Source organism: Moschus berezovskii, chromosome 9 (assembly GCF_049115385.1).
Source record: "Moschus berezovskii isolate FMDL1 chromosome 9, NW_MosBer_1.0, whole genome shotgun sequence".
Classification (NCBI taxonomy): Eukaryota; Metazoa; Chordata; class Mammalia; order Artiodactyla; family Moschidae; genus Moschus; species Moschus berezovskii.
In genome coordinates, this window is record NC_142468.1 from 674,986 (window position 1) to 696,790 (window position 21,805).

The 21,805-nt window shown below is 43.5% G+C and overlaps 1 protein-coding gene across 4 annotated transcripts in view; it reads right to left on the reverse strand.

Moving 5' to 3' along the window:
- Window positions 1–21,073, reverse strand: part of GOLM2 (golgi membrane protein 2) — an 84,697-nt gene extending 63,624 nt beyond the window's left edge. For 3 of the 4 annotated variants that reach the window (XR_008687262.2, XM_055436242.2, XM_055436244.2), the window contains exon 1: window positions 20,467–21,073. Coding sequence is in view for 3 of the 4 variants with exons in the window: in XM_055436242.2 (XP_055292217.2) it covers window positions 20,467–20,793 (327 nt within the window). In the remaining variant the exon portion in view is untranslated. The remainder of the gene's footprint in view (window positions 1–20,466) is intronic. The other variant, XM_055436245.2, reaches the window with a different exon arrangement.
- Window positions 21,074–21,805: the final 732 nt, after the last annotated feature.

The window sequence follows — 21,805 nt, forward strand, 5'->3', positions numbered from 1 at the left end:
AGGGGCAAAACCTGATAAGAAAGGATTTAAGGGGAACATATCTAGGCTTTCTCCAGCACAGGCTACCAGAGGAATTTACTTTCAACAGCAGTCCTTCTACTTCGCAAGAGGCCAACGGGTTTCAGCTCACTCTCTGTGAACGTTACGTCAGTTACACTCATTATTTTCAAGTAAAAAAAATTGATCACAGAGTTAGTCCTTGGTCCTCTGACATGGATTTCTCCAGAAATAACTGTATTAGAAAGCTCACTTCAGTTCTTAGCACCTAGAGTGAGTACATCCTCAATTTTCTAAGGTTTCAATTTAATAGAATTTTGTTCTGTTAACGAGGGGAATTCTTTCTATGTGTAATTAAATGTGATTTAATTTTATGCCACTACAAGAGGTTTTATATTAAAGTTTTTTCTCCTACTAAAAAAAAAAAGACTCATTTTCAGCCACGGGCTGGGAAGAAGGGAAGTGGAGAATGTTGTTGAGTAGGTACAGCATTTCAGGTCTACGAGATGAAAAAGCTCTAGGGATCTGTTGCACAACATGTAGCTAACGCTGAAAGTGAAGGGTGCTCAGTCGTGTCCAACTCTTTGCAACCCCAAGGACTGTAACCTGCCAGGCTTCTTTGTTCATGGGATTTCCCAGGCAAGAATACTGGGCAGTCATTCCCTTCTCCAGGGGATCTTCCCAACCCAGGGATTGAACCCAGGTCTCACACATTGCGGAGGGATTCTTTACCATCTGAGCCACCAGCTAACATTACTGTTTAAAATGATTAAGATGTAAATTTGATTAAATTTCATTAAAAATGAGTAAGATGTAAATTTTACATTATGTGGGGTTTTTAAATGACAAGTAAAAAAATTCTTTTACAGACAACACATCCTGCTGGCAAATAAATCTATAATAATAAATAACTGGAGGCACGACAGATATCGTAACAATATTTGAGGAGTAAAATGTGTTTTGTTTGTGGGAGGGGCACCATTTAAGGAAGTAAAACCTGTTAAAAAACTTTACTCACTAAGCTGTAAAATAGTTTCCCATTTTCCCTCCAGTTAAGGTAAGAGATACTGCACAGCATTAGCGCAGCATAAGCTACAGGAAGGGGTCATTGATAAGCAGATTATGTACAAGCACAAAACTACCTTGTAGAACTTGCTATGAAAGTTTATATTTATATTCTTTAGTCTTATAGTCTTTCAAGGTTTTTCCCAGGTCTTTTTACTTTGTTCTCTAGTAACTCTCTTTCATCCCTTGATTTTAGCTGCTCTTCTCTGGATCTTTCTTAAAACTTAAAATAACAGCAGCAAGAATAGAGAATAATAGACCTGAAAGGCTGACTAATTTGGTATTTATCATGAAACTGTAAGGCAGATAGGGCTTGCACTTCCCATTTTATAGGGAAAGCTAAACTTTTTAAAAGTGATTTTCCTCTCATCTCATACCAAATGTTAAAACTAAAACCTAGGTCTTCTGATTTCTAATCCAGTATTTTTTCCACTATACCATAGTTACTTTCTCAGGTGGAGGATAATAAACAGCAGGGAATAAGAGATTAGTTTTGCAACTGGTCATATTTAACCTTTTTAATGAATGATCTAGAAAAAGTTCACAGAGCAAAAGAATGAAGTTGGACCCTTACCCAGCACGATACAGGAAAATTAACTCAAATGGATCAAAAACCTAAATTTAAGAGCTAAAACTATAAAACTCTTAGAAGAAAACATAGGGGGAAATCTTTATGACCTGTGATTTGGTAATGGTTTTTTAAATATGATACAAAAAGCACAGGCAACAAAAGAAATAAATAAAATTACACTTTATTAAAGTTTAAAACTCTGTACATCAAAGGACACTATCAATAGTGATAAAACAGCCCACAGAGGAGGAAATATTTTCAAATCATGTATCTGGCAAGGATTTACTATCGAGGCTACATAAAGAACTTCCACAACTCAACAGAAAACGCTTCAAAAATGAGCAAAGGACTTAGAGATTTCTCGGAAGAAGGTAAAAATGGTCAAGAAACACATGAAAACAGATTAAACATCATTAGTCATTGAGAAAAGCAAATCAAAGCCACAAGTGGGATACCATGAGGATGGGCTGTCATTTCAAAACCAGGGCATTGAATAACATGTGTTAACAAGGGTACAGAGAAACTGGAACCCTTGTACAAGGCTGGCAGGAGTCTAAAATGGTACAGCCACTGTGGAAAACAGTCTGGTGCTTTCTCAAAAAATTAAACATAAGATTACCATATGAGCCAGCAATTCCACTTCTAGGTATATAACCAAAAGAACAGAAAATAGAGATTCAAACAAAGACTTACACACCAGCGTTCAACAGTTAAAAGGTGGAAACATTCAAGCCAGAAGAATGGATAAAGAGAACGTGGTATATACATACAATGGAATGTATAAAGTCCTAAAGAGGAATGAAGTTCAGATACATGCTACAACACAGATAAACCTCGAAAGCATTACGTAAGTGAAATAAGCCACACAGAAAGGACAAACGCAGTATTACTCCATTCATATGAAGAATCTAGACAGATTCATAGAGACAAAAAACAAGAATACAGGTTACCAGGGTATGGAAGAGGTGGACAGTTATTGCTTAATGAGCAAGGAGTTTTTGCTTAGGGTGGTGAATAGTTCTGGAAATAGTGGTGATGGTCATACAACACTGTGAATGTACTCAATGCCAAAAAATTGTAAACTTAAACATGGTTAAAACAGTGAATTGTATGTTATGTAAATTTTACCACAATAGAAAAATTAATAATGAAGAGTCTGGTCCTAAATAGCTTTATCTGCAGCCACAAATTCCCTTCCTTTCCCACAGCATGTACCCCGGCATTTCACTCTCCTATCAAACTGACCTCAGGGGGACAACTGACTTTCAAGCTTCCCTGGCTTCATGTGTGTCCCCACTGTCCTCACTGCTTTCTAAGTTTGGCTGGTGAACTACTCTTCATCCATTAGGATTCATCTTTAGCGAGTCCTTTCTTTCCTGACTTCCTGAAGCAGTTAAATCAATTGTTCCTCTATAGTCTCAAACCCCTTTGTAGACAGCTCTAATGTGGCATTTAATCGTGCATTATGGATCTTGTCTCTGTATGTCTTCGCCATTAAATCAAGTTCCTTGAGCATTGAACCTTATCTTTCTATTCCTAGCACCCAGTACATGGTAAACACTCAACTTTCCCAAATAAGTGACTTATGTATACCATGTACTTTGATAAGTCATAAAGCACTATATCAGGAAAATAACTTATTTAGTTTTACCCTTTGTGAATTTAAGTTATTAATAGTTTTCAGTTTATGAAACAAGTCCCTGATGATATGCAGTACATAAGACAAATGAATTTTTTTTATTATGTGCCCATTAACTAATTCTAAGGTTGTCTTCTCTTCATATTAATGCTATTGAACCAGGAAAATATTTTTGAGCTTCTAACTAAACAAAATACTAATCTAGATGTACTATTACATGTTTCAAGGAAAAGATACATTCAATAAAGCCAAAAAGATAATGAGTTGATAATGACTGCCTTTACATGGGAATATTTCGATCATGTCTTCCAGAAAAGTAGTGTAATCAGATATGTGGATAATACCCCTGGCAGCCCAGCACATATAAACACATGCTTTAAGAGCCAGTGCAAATTGCTGAATCAATCACCAAATATTTACTGAGTCCACACGTAGGGCATAGTAACAAATATGTTAGGTGTTTACAAAATTTAGATTGGATGATTTTCAGAGTCAAGAAATTCACAACATAAAACTGGAAGACATGAAAAAAAAGATCCAGCATAAATGTACAGATACAGTTATACACTCAACATTCAATAACCAGGTATAAACCAGGTACTTAAAACATACGCAGATTAAGAAATATGGACTCTGCTCAAGAATTAAGTATTGTTATGCCAGGAACTGTGGGAACACAAAGATGAACAAAACATATAGCCCTATCTGGCCCACAATCAAGTTATGGAGAGATAATCCTAAGTAGGTAATTACAGCAATTAACACTGATGACTCTTCCTCAAAACTCTTCCCCTTGGCCGACACGCTACCACACGATGCAGCTTTTTCTTTTCCTCTCTGCCTACTGTCAATCATTTAAACCTGCTTCTCCTCTACTATACGCTGAAATGCTGCAAAGCTCCATCTTACATATTCATCATCTCACTGTATAACCCAGACCATTCCTATTTCAACAACCAAAATCTTTTCCTAGGTTGTCCTTTCTACTGAATTCCAAAAGGGCATTTTCAACTACCTACTAAATATTTCATAGATTCCTCAAACTCGACTTAAACTTGCACTCTTCTCAAACTAACTTCTAATTTAAGGTTCCTACCTCGGGTAGGCACCACCATCAGTGTCACCAGTACCATGGGATTCATCTTTGCCTCCCCAGTCACACACCGAATGCATTACAAAATCTTGTTAATTCTATTTCTCTCTGCTTCTCTGTCTTAATGACCCAGTGCTTCTCCATCAAGGTGCCACTAGCATTTGAAGGAGAACACTCCTTCATTGTCGGGACTCTCTTCTGCAATACAGAACACCTACCATTCCTGGCTCCACACCTAAAGCCATTACCACTCCCCAGTCATCAATACTAACGAATATGCCTCCTGAGGCTGGTAAGCACAGAATTACACGATGTGCTTAGTTGAAAACTCCATTATCCTCCAACTGCACTACTGAAAATAAATTTTTTAATAAAACCCTATATTTATTTTTCCTGTATCTACTTTTTCACCTCTCTAATCACTTCTCTATCCTGCAGCCAGAGGTTTTAAGTTTAATTTGCTAAAGTAACTCCTCTATTTAAAGTCCTTCCATGTTTCCAACTGTAGGAGAAAGCATTCAGTCTTTTGCCATTAAATATAATGTTAGCTATGGGGTTTTGATGGAGACCTCTGATGAATATGAGGAAGCTTCCTTCTATTACTATTTTGCTGAGAGTTTTTACCATGAATGCATGTTCAACTTTGTTACTGCAAGGATATTCAATCTCACTACTTCTATTTAACATTGTACTGGAGGTCCTAGCCAGTACAGTATGGGGAAGAAAAATAAAAAGCAACCAACTGGAAAGGGGGAAAAATGTCTTTATTTGCAGATGACATGACCTTGTCCAGAAATAATTTTAAAGAATCTACCGGGAAAACTGCTAATACTGAGTCCTATGGCTTTTTGTAGAATCCTCAGAATTCCGTGGATGCCATCAGTGCCAGAACTAGTAAGTCCGAGCGCAGGGAAACAATCAACATACAAAAAGTAACAGCACTACTTACACACCTGCAAAGAAGAAGTGGAAAATGGAATAAGCACAATCCCATTTTTTATAGCATCAAATACATGAAATACTTGGGGATAAATGTAATAAAATATGTGAGTCTTGAACACTTGGAAAGTGTAAAATGTGCTGCAAGAATACAGAGAAGATCTAAAACAGAGACACTCCGTGTTCATGGATTGTAATAATCAATACGGGGAAGATTCAGCTCACTCCAAACTGATTTACAGAGACTGACTTTGGCTGGAGTTGTATTCCCTAAAAGGTTATGTTTAAGTCCTAACAGCTGCCGCCCCCAGTACTGTGACTGTGACCTTACTTGGAAATCATGTCACTGTAGATGTAATCAAGTTAAGACAAAGTCATATTGAATTAGGGTAGGCCTTAATCCAATATGGGCTTCCCAGGTGGTGTTAATGATAAACAATCTGCCTGCTGATGCGGGAGACATAAGAAACATGGGTTCATTTCCTGGGTCATGAAGATCCCCAGAGGAGGGCATGGCAGCCCACTCCAGTACTCTTGCCTGGAGAATCTCATGAACAGAGGAGCCTGGAGGCCGCAGTCCACAGGGTCCCAGAGTCAAATACAAACAACCAAAGTGGCTCAGCACAGAGCACACACGTGCAATCCTCGATTAATGCAAAATAACTAGCCCTTGTAAGAAAATAAAACAGAATTAGGGAAAATAACTCCACGTGAAGAGACGGAGATACACAAACATGCTGGGAAGACAGCCATGGAAGATGGTGACAGAGACTGAAGTTACGCTGCCTTAAGCCAAAGAACACTTGAGGTTATCACAGATAGAAGACTCTTCCCCTAGAGGCTCCAGTGGAAGCACAGTCTTGCCAAAACCTTAATTCTGGACGTCTATCTACTCTCCACAACCACGAGACAATCAAGTTCTGTTATTTTAAGCTGTCCAGTTTGTGGTTCTTTGTTATAGCAGCCCTAAGAAACTAATACACACAGTGAACACTCAAGAGTTATCTGATTTGTTGGCAAGATAACTATTCTTATATAATAATTTATAATTTTGCTCTCTATATTTTAAAACTATATAGATATAGGTACATAATGTGTGGCAATGCAGTTTAGTGGAAAGGCTTTATGGAATCAAGCAGATCTGAGTTTAGGATTCTGCCATTTTCTCACCTAATCCAACCAGTCCGTTCTAAAGGAGATCAGTCCTGGGTATTCACTGGAAGGACTGATGCTAAAGCTGAAACTCCAACACTTTGGCCACCTCATGCGAAGAGCTGACTCACTGGAAAAGTCTCTGATGCTCAGAGGGATTGGGAGCAGGAGGAGAAGGGGACGACAGAGAATGAGATGGCTGGATGGCATCACCGACTCGATGGACATGGGTTTGACTGAACTCCGGGAGTTGGTGATAGATAGGGAGGCCTGACGTGCTGTGATTCATGGGGTCACAAAGAGTCGGACACGAATGAGCGACTGAACTGAACTGAAGCCTGTTTCTTCAACCATAAAGTGAGAATTAATGGAAATACATAAAAGCCTGTCCACTACAGACTGACATTTAATAACATTAGTTCCTTTATTTCCTGTACTGGAAGAGTTAACCTTGAAGAGTTTTTTTTTTTTTTTTGCCGTGCCACGTGGCTTGTGGAGTCTGAGCTCCCTGTCCAGGAATGGAATCCGTGTTCTCTTCAGCGGAAGCATGGAGTCCTAACAACAGGGAAGTCCCTGATCTTACATTAAAACCCTAACATTTTAATTGACAAAAATATATCGATTATCTGTACTACAAAGATCTTAGACACATGTCCCCGCGTTTCTTTCATCTTCCTTTCTCATTTCCTTATTTCTCTGCTTCTTCTTGCTCCCATGATAAGGGTCAGAGTAATCTCAGGAGGTTCCATGAAGATCATAAAACTGATTCTTGAAAAATGTTGGCTACAATTTAAACAGAGAAAAACCTAAAAGAACAATCAAGGAGATTCCTTCCACCCACTCCAGAGAGGAAAGAAACAATTCATATAATGTGGTGATGCGGTGTATCTCCTCTGATACAACAGGGAATACTTGAACTGTAACTTCATTAAGCAAGGAACAATATTTTGTGAATGAAGACCAAAGGTTTCCGCATTTTGGCTTCCTTGTAAGAGAATTAACGTTCCGTTTGACTGAAGTTTGTGTTCCTCTTGGCACAGGCAAGGCATGCAGTAATTTTAGTTTCTCGTGATGCTTTAAGTTTCTCTTACAGTGTTTTCCTTTTCCTGTTCAACTTCAGTGCTTTCCACTACTCTGCCTGCCCGCTCACCGAGCCGTTCCTTTGTATCATCTAATCTACTGTTGATTCCTTCCGGTGTGTTTTTCATTTCAGTTACTGTATGCTTCATCTGGTTCTTCTTTTATATTTTCTCACTCTTTGTCAAAAACTTCTAACTTCTCACTCTGCTCGTTCGATCTTCTCCCGAGTTCTCTGAAGGTCTTTACACCCATTACCTTGAGCCCTCTATTGGGCAGGTTGCCCATCTCCACTTCACTGAGCTCTTTTGGGGTTTTATCTTGTTCCTTCATTTGGAAGATGCTCGTCTGTTGCCTCATTTTGCCTAATTTACTATTTTTATTTCTAAGTATCTAGTAGGTTGGTTTCATTTCCCAACCTTGGAAAAGCAGGCTTCTGGAGATGTCCTCTGCATCGTAGCAGGACACTGCCCTCCGGTCATCAGAGCCATGTGCTCGAGGGGAGCCCCACGTCTGGGCCGTGTGGGTCGTGGTGGTGGTCTATTGGGGGCCGTCTGACAGGTGCGGCTGGCCCCACTTCCATCGGTTGCCAGGCCGTTCCTTGTGTGGAGGCTGCTGGCCCCTGGTTGGTGAGGCTGAGGGCCCTGGAACCCGAGGGGCTGGTGCTGGCCCGCTGCTGGGTGGGGCTGGACACTGGGGTAGCTAGCTAAGGGGCTGGAGGTGGTGCTGGCCTGCTGGGAGGTTAGCTAGCTAAGGGGCTGAAGGTGGTGCTGGCCTGCTGGGAGGTGAGTCTGGGGCCCCGGGGCTCTGACTGTAGGGCCCTGGGGGTCTCAGGGCTGGTGGTGGCCTGATGCTCGGCAGGGCTGGGGCCCCGGGACTGGCGCCGGCCTGTTAGTAGGTGGGCTGGGTCCTGGTACAGGGGGCTGCACTGATACAATTCTCTATCTGATACATCTATTCTAAATATGTCTTCCAACCCATGACCTGCTTTTTCTTTCTTTTTTTTTAAATAGTGCCTTTTGAAGAACACAACTTTTACTTTCGATGGTCAAATTCATCATTTTTCTCTTTACGGTTCACGCTTTTTATGTCCTCAAAAACCCACACAAATCCAAAGCCACAGATATCTTCTCCTGTGTTGTCATCCAGAAGATTTATAGCTTTACCTTTTACGTTTAGGTCCATGATCCAAGCCAATTTTATTTGTTTATGTTCTGAAGTAGCACAAGTTATAGAACAACACCACCCACCCACCACCATAAAGGTATCCAGTTGCTTTCAACAATATCTTTTGTTGAAAAGACTTCCCTTTCCTCATTAAACTGCCTTGGCGCTTCTCCCAAACACTAACTGACCGTATATCTGTGGGTCTGTCTGTGACTCTATCCCATCCTAGTGACTTACCCGCCCAACCTTTTCAGTAACTCCACAGCCTTGACTACTATATCTATACAGGATCACACTGCTGTATAACAAGCCTTGAAATCAGGGAGTATAAGTTCTCCTACTTTGTTCTTTTAAAAATTGTTTTGGCTATTCTAGGTTATTTGTATTTCCATACATTTCAGTATCAGCTTGTCAGTTTCTACCAAAAAAATAAAATAACCTTCAAAAGTCTGCCAGAGTTTTTAGTGAATTTTATATTAGTTTCCTAGAGCCATTATAGCAAAGTAAGAACTGGACATGGAACAACAGACTGGTTCCAAATAGGAAAAGGAGTACGTCAAAGCTGTATATTGTCACCCTGCTTATTTAACTTATATGCAGAGTACATCATGAGGAACGCTGGGCTGGAGGAAGCACAAGCTGGAATCAAGATTGCCGGGAGAAATATCAATAACCTCAGATATGCAGATGACACCACCCTTATGGCAGAAAGTGAAGAGGAACTCAAAGGCCTCTTGATGAAAGTGAAAGAGGAGAGTGAAAAGGTTGGCTTGAAGCTCAACATTCAGAAAACAAAGATCATGGCATCTGGTCCCATCACTTCATGGGAAATAGATGGGGAAACAGTGGAAATAGTGTCAGACTTTATTTTTTTGGACTCCAAAATCACTGCAGATGCTGATTGCAGCCAGGAAATTAAAAGACGCTTACTCCTTGGAAGGAAAGTTACGACCAACCTAGATAGCATATTAAAAAGCAGAGACATCACTTTGCCAACCAAGGTCCGTCTAGTCAAGGCTATGGTTTTTCCAGTGGTCATGTATGGATGTGAGAGTTGGACTGTGAAGAAGGCTGATCGCCGAAGAATTGATGCTTTTGAACTGTGGTGCTGGAGAAGACTCTTGAGAGTCCCTTGGGCTGCAAGGAGATCCAACCAGTCCATTCTAAAGGAGCTCAATCATTGGAAGGACTGATGCTAAAGCTGAAACTGCAATACTTTGGTCACCTCATGCGACGAGTTGACTCACTGGAAAAGACTCTGATGCTGGGAGGGATTGGGGGTGGGAGGAGACGGGGGACGACAGAGAATGAGATGGCTGGATGGCATCACCGACTCGATGGACATGAGTTTGAGTGAACTCCGGGAGTTGGTGATGGACAGGGAGGCCTGGCATGCTGTGATTCATGGGGTCGCGGAGAGTCGGACACAACTGAGCAACTGTACTGACTGACTGACCAGTATTCTTGGCTGGGAAAACCGAAGGTCAGAGGAGCCTGGGGGACTACAGTTCTACAGTCTACAGTCCTGGGGTTGAAAAAGAGTTGGACACAGTTTAGCAACTAAACACCAACAAAACAAACCACAAGCCCAATGACTAAAAGAACCAAAAATATTCTCTCACAGTTCTGCAGTCTAGAAGTCCAAAACTGAGTTGTCTATAGGACCGTGCTCTCTATTTGAAGGCCCTAAAGGAGGATTCTTCTTTGCCCTTTTCTTAGCTTCTCGTGGCTGCTGACAATCCTTGGCACTGCTTGGCTTATAAATGCATCAATCCAGTCAAGGCCTCCATCTCCATGCGGCCTTCCTCCCTGTGTCTATGTATCCAAATTTCCTCTTCTTATAAGGACACAAGAAACTGGATTAGAGTCCACGCTAATCCTGTAAACCGTAACACTTTGTATTGGCACTAATGACTATCAAGAACTCACTGGAAAAAATTTTAAAGATGGTCCTTCCTCAAGTAACTTAAAAATTTTGTTGAGAAGACAAAGTTAACATTTAGGAAGCTATTTTGAAAAACAAAATAATTTAGAGTGCTTCAAACAGTAAATGTTAACTGTGTATAAAAAAAGCACATGCCAGGTCAGAAGTCAGAGGGCTTCATGGTCGATGTACCAAAAGGCTGGTATAAGAAAAAAGAGGCAAGAGGCTAAGAGTCAGATAACAGAACAGAAGTATAGGAACAGGAATTGACATGACACAGAAAGGCAGGCGAGGAGACAAGGTTAGCAAAGCAACACATCTGGATGCGTCTGGGTCAGGAGACAGTGGGACTCAAGTCGACAGAGGCCCTCCATGGAAGCCTTAAAGGCCGGACGGCAGAATTCTGATCTGACACAGTGAGTGACACAACCACTCCAGAGGGAAGGCAGGAGGGAGAGCTGGTTTGCTTGGGGGGCGCAGGACTAACTGAAAGAGACAGAGTTCAGGGCAAGGAGACTGGTTAGGAAGCTCCTGCTTCCTTTCCAACCAACTCTCTGTTCTGCAACCAGACTGATTTTTTAAAACTTCAATCTGACCAAGTAACTCCTCTGCATGTTGATGCTCAAGGAATCAAAGATGATACCAAAATTTCTAACCTCAGTCTCAGTAATGGCTGCATGAGCGTTACAGGGACCAGGAAGGCAGGAAAGGGATGCAGTCTGGAAAGGAGGCATGAGCTCTGTATGGTTTATGAATAAACTGAGGTGGCAATTAAATGACAGCTAGAATTTGGCCAGGTTATGATGGGGAAGGCAAAGGCAGGAATATTCATGTGTAGAGTGTTAGAAAAACTGCACAAGGCTGCTCTTCAAATTACAGAGGCAGGCATCAGTGGAGGAGGAAATGGCAACCCACTCCAGTATTCTTGTCTGGGAAATCCTATGGACGGAGGAGCCTGGTGGACCACAGTCCATGGGGTCACAAAGAGTCGGACACTTTGCGACTAAACAACCAAAAAAAAGGCAGGTGTTGGGGAGTCAGCTGAGACAGGCATGAGAGGAGTCAACTACGCCTGTTTAGAAAAGGACCAGGAAAGGTGGCAAGGGTGGAGTCAGACAGCCGGGGCAAAGGGCAAGGCAGGCCGAGTAGAGCTGGGACCGGATCTTAGGCAGGAACGCGGGTGGAATCACATCCTGGAAAGAAGGCCGGTCAGAAATAAGGAAGCAGTTGTGGAATAATAGCTAACATAAAACTTACTAAACATTTTTTTTTATCAATATGGTATGTTCAAAGCATATAAATGAATTTTATATCCCAGAGAAGTGGAGCTTGTTTCTCACTTCCAAGGACAATTTCAGGCTCCCTTAAAGAAATTTTGTGTTCTTATGATTGCTGGATGGAAGGGACAGTTAGAGAGTTTGGGAAGGACATGTGCACACTGCTATATTTAAAATGGATAACCAACAAGGACCTACTGTATAGCACAGGAAACTGCTCAGTGTCTGCGGCAGCCTGGACAGGAGGGAGGTTTGAGGAGAAACGGATACACATACACGTATGGCTGAGTCCCTTCACTGTTCACCCGCTACACCTCAATACAAAATAAAAAGTTTGAAGTGTGGGAAAAAAAAGAATTTCTGTGTTCTAACAGCCCAGGTATCAAACTGAAAATGGGAGGACAGAACAATAAATCGGAAGATATCCAACGTCACCTTCCTGATATCTGTGGAGCAGGGATTTCAAGATTTCCAAAGATAGTCTGACCGTAGCAATGAGTATACCTCTCACCTAGACTTTGGTCTCTAATACCATTTTCCAATAAAAGGACCTAGGGCTCTGTGGAGAAGGATTCTAGGACTGGGGCAGCAAGTACACAAGATAAGTCAGAGCATCTTGTAGTGACAGAAACTAAGGAAGGGGTTTGTGACAGTGATGGGGTATTATGCCTGGAGGTAAATGAAAGCGTTCCCAAAGGCCAAAGCTGGAGCAATCTGAGCAACAGCATAAACTGAGTAGCAGTGGATTATAAATTAAAGTATAAAATAAATATCCATGAGTTCATACTGATATAAATAAATAACTGAATAATAAATAAGGGAGAAGAGACTAAGGTCCATGCAGAAAAACTGCAAGTAATGTACACAGACACTCTGCCCTTAAGGAGACAGAATACAACTCCCAAGTCATTAAGCGTTGGCTGCACACAGAGACCTCCTTTCAAAGAGTATAGTGCGGAAAAGGAAGAAACAAATGACCCACCTCCCAGAATATTGGAAATAAAAGCAAAAATAAACAAATGGGACCTAATTAAAATCAAAAGCTTCTGCACAGCAAAGGAAACTCTAAGCAAGGTGAAAAGACAGCCTACAGAATGGGAGAAAATAATAGCAAATTAAGCAACTGATAAAGGATTAATCTCCAAAATATACAAGCAGCTCCTGCAGCTCAATTCCAGAAAACTGCTGCTAAGTCACTTCAGTCGTGTCCGACTCTGTGTGACCCCATAGACGGAAGCCCAACCAGGCTCCCCCGTCCCTGGGATTCTCCAGGCAAGAACACTGGAGTGGGTTGCCATTTCCTTCTCCAATGTGTCAAAGTGGAAAGTGAAAAGTGAAAGTGAAGTCGCTCAGTCGTGTCCGACCCTTAGCGACCCCACGGACTGCAGCCTACCAGGCTCCTCCATCCATGGGATTTTCTAGGCAATAGTACTGGAGTGGCTAGCCATTGCCTTCTCCGTCCAGAAAACTAAGTGACCCAATTAATTCTCCAAAGAAGACATAAAGATGGCTAACAAACACATGAAAAAATGCTCAACATCCCTCATAATCAGAGAAATGCAAATCAAAACCACAATGAGATACCACTTCACACCAGTCAGAATGGCTGCTATCCAAAAGTCTACATGCAATAAGTGCTGGAGAGGGTGTGGAGAGAAGGGAACCCTCTTACACTGTTGGTGGGAATGCAAACTAGTACAGCCACTATGGAGAACAGTGTGGAGATTCCTCAAAAAACTGGAAATAGAACTGCCATATGATCCAGCAATCGCACTCCTGGGCATACACACCGAGGAAACCAGAATTGAAAGAGACACGTGTACCCCAATGTTCATTGCAGCACTGTTTATAATAGCCAGGACATGGAAGCAACCTAGATGTCCATCTGCAGATGAATGGATAAGAAAGCTTTGGTACATAAACACAATGGAGTATTTTTCAGCCATCAAAAAGAATGCATTTGAATCAGTTTTAATGAGGTGGATGAAATTGGAACCAATTATACAGAGTGAAGTAAGCCAGAAAGAAGAACATCAATACCGTATATTAACGCATATATATGGAATTTAGAAAGATGGTAACCTGAACCCTGTATACGAGACTGCAAAAGAGACATAGGCATATAGAACAGTCTTTGGGACTGTGTGGGAGAGGGTGAAGGTGGGATGATTGGGGAGAACGGCATTGTAGCATGTATTTTATCGTAAGTGACCAGTCCAGGTTCGACGCATGATACAGGATGCATGGGGCTGGTGCATGGGGATGACATGGAGAGAGGATATGGGGAAGAGGGAGGTGGGAGGGGGGTTCAAGAAAGAGAACACATGTACACCCGGGGCGAATTCATGTCAATGTACGGCAAAACCAACCAATATATTCATGTAAGGTAATTTGCCTCCAATAAAATAAATTTAAAAAAATAAATAAAAATAAAAATCCAGGCCAGCTGTCCACAAAAAAAAAAAAAGAAAGAAACAAATGCATTCTCTTCCTTGACGGTAACGTCACAGTGAAGACACCTGACAAACACTGCCTCAAGCCAGGCGATCAAGGTCAGTACTGAGTGGTAAGTCACTTTTGAGAGACGCTCTGATATGATGAGAAAGGCGCTTTCCTCGGCAGTCTCCCTCCCCCAAACCATAACCTGAGTCTAATCCTGAGAAAAGGATCAAACAAATGCCAACAGAGTGGCATTCTACAGAACGCCTGACCAGTAATCCTCAAAACTGCCAAGATCAGGGCTTCCCGCGCGGCTCAGCGGTAAAGAAGCCGCCTGCCAATTCAGGAGACACAGGTCTGATCCCTGAGCCAGGAAGACCCCACTTGCCATGGAGCAGCTAAGTCTGAGCGCGAGAGCCTGGGAGACACACCTGCTGAGCCCACGCGCTGCAACTACTGAAGCCCACACACCCTAGAGCCCAGGCTCCACAATAAGAGAAGCCACTGCAATGAGGAGTCCGAGCACTGCAGTTAGAGAGAAGCCCCCACTTGCTGCAACTGGAGAAAAGCTCATGTAGCAACGAAGACCCAGCACAGCCAAAAATAATCATAAAAATTATGGAAAAAAGCAAAAACTGTTGAGATCATAAAAAACAAAGTCTGAAAAAACTGTCATGACTGCAGGAAGCCTATAGAGACATGACAACTAAATGTAATGTGGAACCTTAGACGGGATCCTGAACAGAAAAAGGACATTAGGGAAGAACTGAGAAAACATAAACTATGGACATCAGTTATTATTAATGCATCAACTGTAGTTGTTCAGTCACTCGGTCGTGTCCAACTCTTTGCCGCCCCATGGACTGCAGCACACCAGGCTCCCCTGTCCTTCACCATCTCCTGGAGTTTACTCAAACTCATGTCTATTGAATAGGTGATGTCATCCAACCATCTCATCCTCTGTCGTCCCCTTCTCCTCCTGCCCTCAATATATCCCAGCATCGGGGTCTTTTCCAGTGAGTCAGCTCTTCAAATCAGGTGGTCCAAGTGTTAGAGCTTCAGCCTCAGCATCAGTCCCTCCAATAAACATTCAGGACTGATTTCCTTTAGGATTGCCTGGTTTGATCTCCTTGCAGGCCAAGGGACTCTCAAGAGTCTTCTCTAGCACCACAGTTCAGAAGCATCAATTCTTCGGCAGTCAGCCTTCTTTATGGTCCAACTCTCATATTCATACATGACTACTGGAAAAATCTAGGACCTTTGTCAGCAAAGTGATGTCTCTGCTTTTTAATATGCTGTTTAGGGTTCTCATAGCTTTTCTTCCAAGGAGCAAGCATCTTTTAATTTCATGACTGCAGTCTCTGTCTGCAGTGATTTGGGAGCCCAAGAAAATAAAGTCTGTCACTGTTTCCATTGTTTCCCCATCTATTTGCCATGAAGTGATGGGACCCAATGCCATGATTTTTTAATGCATCAGTAGGGATTGATTAATTATGACAAATGTGCCACTTAATAACAGGAAAAACTAGGTCTGGGGTATGAAGAAACTGTCTGTACTATCTTTGCAATAATCCCATAGATCTTAAATGTTCTAAAATAACTTTTTTTTAAAAAAGGGTAACTTGAACAATCAATAACCTCAGATACGCAGATGACACCACCCTTATGGCACAAAGCAAAGAAGAACTAAAGAGCTTCTTGAAGAAAGTGAAAGAGAAGAGTGAAGAAGTTGGCTTAAAGCTCAATATTCACAAAACTAAGATCATGGTATCCGGTCCGATCACTTCATGGCAAATAGATGGGGAAATAATGGAAACAGTGAGAGACTTTATTTTGGGGGGCTCCAAAATCACTGCAGATGGTGACTGTAGCTATGAAATTAAAAGACGCTTGCTCCTTGGAAGAAAAGCTATGACCAACCTAGACAGCATATTAGAAAGCAGAGACAGTACTTTGCCAACAAAAGTCTGTCTAGTCAAAGCTATGGCTTTTCCAGTAGTCATGTATGGATGTGAGAGTTGGACTATAAAGAAAGCTGAGCACCAAAGAATTGATGCTTTTGAATTGCGGTGCTGGAGAAGACTCTTGAGAGTCCCTTGGACTGCAAGGAGATCCAACCAGTCCATCCTAAAGAAGATCAATCCTGAATATTCATTGGAAGGACTGATGTTGGAGCTGACACTCAATACTTTGGCCACGTGATTTGAAGAACCAACTCATTTGGAAAAGACCTTGATGCTGGGAAAGATTGAAGGCAGGAGGAGAAGGGGACGACAGAGGATGAGATGACTGGATGGCACCATCGACTCAATGGACATGAGTTTGAGTGAACTCCAGGAGTTGATGATGGACAGGGAGGCCTGGCGTGCTGCAGTGCATGGGGTCACAGGGAGTCGAACACGACTGAGCTACTAAAATGAACTGAACTGAACTTGAAAAAGGGTTGCCTTACCAAAACTCCCTACACACACATCACACCTAAGGCAGCTATCTCATCAGGGCAAAGGGAGTTTTGGCTGGGAACACCCATGGAGTGGGCAAGGGTATACAGGGAGGTGATGCCAGCTAAGGAGCCTGACCTCCAAAAGCCTATGAAGCAAGTGCCGACTGAGTCAGGCACCCAAACACCACTGTTGATCTTAAGGCGAAGTCCCTTGAGGAGCCTCAAGCCACACGCAGACCTGAGGCCACTGCCCACACTGCCCCGGGGATAGAGAAGACTTAACCCACATCTCAGACCCGACTGTGACAATGAGAGTCTGAGCAGTCAGGGTACCTTAGTTAGGCTGTAACTAAGGAACTCTCAACGTGCCTGGCTTACACAATAGGAATGTTTAAAACTTTATTTATTTTTGGCTGTGCTGGGTCTTCGATGCTGCTCTGGCTTTTCTCTAGTTGTGGCTAGCGGGGGCTACTTTCCCGTTGCAGTGCTCAGGCTTCTCACTGTGGCGGATTCTCCTGCTGCAGAGCACAGGTGCTGGGTGCACCTAGAGGTTTCAGTAGCTGCAGCACGTGGTCTCGGAAGTTGCCCCTCCTGGGCTCTAGAGGACGGCTACCACTGAGGCACCAGGGAAGCAGGGAAGCCCCAGGAGTGTTTCTTTAGTGCCGATATACTATTGTTCCACTACACTCTGCCAAATCAGTGCCTCAACCATTCCTTAGCTAACTTTTCCGGCACTCTGGTTACCCTGATTCCAGGTATCACGTAGTGAAGCAATGACATCTGGCAGAAGAGACCGATCGCCTCTTCAAGTGTGACTCTCTGAAGAGTACTGCTCAGGTACTTTGTAGAATGTCCCTGAAAGTGAGTTCGTCCGATACGTTCTTACGATTAGACTGGAGAGTTTTGATTTGGGGGAAGAATATCACTGAGGTGGAAGTATGACTCTTCTAAGGAGCAAGGAAGCTTCCCCTTGCAACTCAGAAGCCAGCCCCTTCCTAAACTAAGCACTGGGAATAATGAAAGTACTGTAATCAGTTCAGATCAATCAGGACACAACCCTGAGTCATCAGGAAGGATATATACCAAACCAAGGGGTACAAATAACTACTGTAGGGGTCAGCACGAGTGTGCTACAGGTAAAAACCCTGAAAGGCAGAGACAGCCTTTATTCACTAACGTGAATAAACTCAAAACAAGTCTAGTCTAAAAAGGAAGACATTTTAATCATCAATTTACTTGTTTCTCCAACATTATCACCATCCAGAAGGATTTTAGATCATTTACACATGATAAATCTCTCTTCTCAGCTCTTGAGGGAGTAGCAGGAATAAAGGAAACACCTCTAAAAGACAAATTTCATCTATAGCTCATCTAGCTACCTAGGGAAACAGTTCCCAAACTAGTGTGCTTTGCTACATTCTTCTGTACCATGGTAACAAGGAGGCCATGAAAATAGTAATCTGTGATCAAATTAACTGATACAGACTAAATTAAACAAAATTAAACAGGCTTCTTTACTAACATCTCTCAGAGCCTTTATATGCTAGCAAGATTATAAATTTGAAGAGGAGGATATACTACTTACACTGTTTAACATTTTCCTCCAAAAAAGAAGGTTTTCAGTTTTTGTCCTGACCATGTACGAACAATTTCTAGGACAGTATTCTGTTTAACACCACCTTGAGAAATACTGCTGTACGGGGAAACCAAAGACTCAAGAATATAGTTTATTATTATTAGACAGTTGGAGGAGGGGGAAATCAGCAAAAAATAAGTATGCTGAAGAAGGTAGGAAGCAAATCCAGAGAATTCAATGATAAAGAAGCAAGAAAGGAGACAGTTCCCAAAATGTTACAGACAATTATTGAGAAATTGAACAGAATAAGAATAAAAATGCTTTTTGATCTGATCAGGAAGACTGCCATTTGTGACCTTCAAGAAAATAGCTTCAGAAAAGAGGAGGAAAGAAGGATGGTATAGAGAATGAAAAAAAATTAGGATGGGGATGAAAAAAGAAATGCATGAAACATTTATAGACCACCAATAACTAGAGTTTAGCAGTGAAAGTAAAAACAAAGACACTGGTTGATCAGGAGAATGGAGTATATGGAAGAATACAAAAAATTTTAGAACAGCGAACACCTACATATGGTTGAAGGTAAAAGTGAAAACCTACTGAAAGAAACTGATAATGACAGTCCAGTAGATGAAAGAAATGGAATCAAGAGTATAAATCACTAGAAAAGACTTATCTCTCTTTCCAGATTGTAGAGAATTTGAATAGTAATGCCTAACCATCCGTCTATGGGGGTCACACAGAGTCGGACACGACTGAAGTGACTTAGCAGCAGTAGCAGCAGCAACCATTCAAGTCTGAAGATCTCCTTTTAATACTCCAAAATTTCATGGATATCTGTTTATTCCACCCCAGAGAACTTTTCAGTCTATAGAGTTCAGTATGTAGTGTAAGTTTGCTGATCTGTTGCTCCTCTCAGAAGCTATGTTATGGTGAAGCTATGTTATGGTGAAGGCTACTGAAAAGCACTTACCTCAAGTGCTTTTGTGGGCCTCAATCTTCACGAAATAAGAAACAAAGTAGAGGCTGGTGACAATAAGGAAATTGGGAGCTCAGGAGATTTTAATTTATAATGACTATAAATAATTGACCTACAAAATAAAAACTTACAATGGGAACACACACTGACACACAAAAACCCTGTGAAGATTACCAAAAGAGGGTCCAGAAAGAAAGCTATCTATTATACTTATCCCATCCAGAAATTTTCACAGGTCTGGTATAGCAACAAAAATTGCATAGGTCATAAGCTAATAATATAGTTCCCGATGCGCTGGTGAGAATAAAGTACTCAGCATCGGCCCAGTTACAGTATAGCTTTAAACTTTCACAATTTAAACTTAGCATGACTTTCCAACACTAACCCTAAAAGTTAAGCATACAAAAGTGTATTTTTATTTGAAGATCAATTAGGACAATGACATGAGATTCTGTTGCCTAGAACGTTATTTTTAGAGTCTATCTTTTGGGTTAATTGCACTAACAATTCAAACTGAGTACATAATTTTGGATTATCTATGTCCAAGTCACAAGTGTGGCTCATCTATGGCTCCACAGCCCACCTATAAAAATATTTTGATCACAAAAAAAGGCAGTAATTCTGATTCTTTAACTGCTTAATACATAGCCCTATAGAGATATGAGAAGTTAGACTTCTTAAAAAATATATTGCGATCGCCGTAAGTAGACGGGTTAGAGGCCGCCACATTCTTTAAATAAAGAAATTAATAATGATCAGTGGGCATGGAATAAAGGATAGGGCAACAATACTCACACCAAATCCGGCAGTCTCCAGCCCTGTGTATCTGCAGACGTAAGGCGGCCGGCCACACAGGCGGGCCAGATCATCACGACTGCCAGCTCAGCAGCCCGGCCGGGGGGAAAGGCGGCATCCACCGAGAGGCCACCCTGGAGAACCAGACACTCAGTTTCGTCTGGCAGGGGCCGGAAAACGTGGCCTTGGCGAGCAGTTAAAGTCTGGCAGAAACACGGCTGCGCGCGGCAAGGGGCGCCTCAAGGCTGCGACTCTGGAAGGCAGGGGCAGCCACGGCCGAGCGAGCTCGCCCGCCTCGGGGCTGAGGGAACCGCGGGGCGGCTGCGCGCTTACCTTGTCGTCCTCGCATCTCCTCCCCAGGCCCTCCCGCGCCTGCAGCCGGCTGCTGAGGCGGCCGTAATCCGCCTCCTTCCGGTCAATCTGCTTCTTGTGCGAGTCCACCAAGAGCAGCAGGTCCGAATTGCGCTTCTCCAGGCGCCCGCGGGCCACCTCGGTGCGCTGGACCTGGCCCTGCAGCTCCGCCACCTCCTCCTGCAGCAGGACGTGGCGTGACGAGACGCTCCAGTAGTTGAAGCCGAGCACCGCGATCACCACCAGCAGCGCCGCCAGGACCAGGGAGGGCAGGCGGCCGGCCCGCCGGTTCGCCCCGAAGCCCACCATGGGGCCGAAGCAGGCCGCGCCCCGCAGCCTCTGCGCCGACACCCGCGGGCACACGCCCAGGCCGCCTCGGAGGAGTCGCCCGGGGGACGCGGCCCCGGGGCCGGCCGACGCGCCCGCCCGCGAGCCGGGGCCGGGGGCGGGGCCGCCAGCCGCAGGCCCCTCCCCGCCCCCCCCTCAGCGCCGGCCGAGGCGCGGCCCCCAGGCTTCCCTCCAGACCCTGCGCCGGCGGGCCGGAACCCGGAGCGCCCGGCGCCCGCGCCGCAGGCCGGACCCCTCAGGGCTAGGAGGCGGGGAAAGAGGCCGGAAGGGGTGGGCTTAACTCTGGCCCCGCCCACCGGCGGGTCCGGGTCGCCAAGGGAGCCGTTTCCCAGTTTCCGTCGACGCCTCTTCTTCTCGCGAGACGCTGGACTTCTCTCGCTGCTCGCGGTCTTGTCTCGCGAGGGTCAGCTCCGTGTGGGACTGTGTGCTCGTTTTGGCTGCCTGGGTGAGCTCTTGTCCTGGAACCGGAATGCCTTCGGCTTTTACCTGGTCAGTACCCTTGGCCCATGGTCAAGGCCTCTGAGTTTTCGGTTTTGAGGACGTCTGAGGCTGCGACCGCTATGCAGGGAAAACTTAGGTGAGCTGCGGGCAGTAGGGGCGACAAGAAGGAGCTTGTACTTGCTTCAGTAGATCTTCTCGCTTGTGCCGACATCGTGAAGAGAAAGCAGCCGCCAAAAGCAAACGACCGTGAGATGGCAGTGCCCCAGATATCACGGAGATGAGCACGAAGAACCAGAACTAAGCTTTATGGCTGAAAGGGTGGTGCCAGCCTGGTTTCCAAGGCTTTCGCACTGAGGGAAAGAACTTCAGACGGGGTGAGCGTTTAGAAACTGTTCCTAAACTCGCTGCTGCTTTTGCCTCGAGCTAGGCTTCCAAGTAGAAAGTCCAGAAGCTGCCCGCAGTGAATAATAACTCCTGCTGTTACTGATAGCAAGCACATTCTAGGAGAGAAATAATAGCTCTCTTACAAATT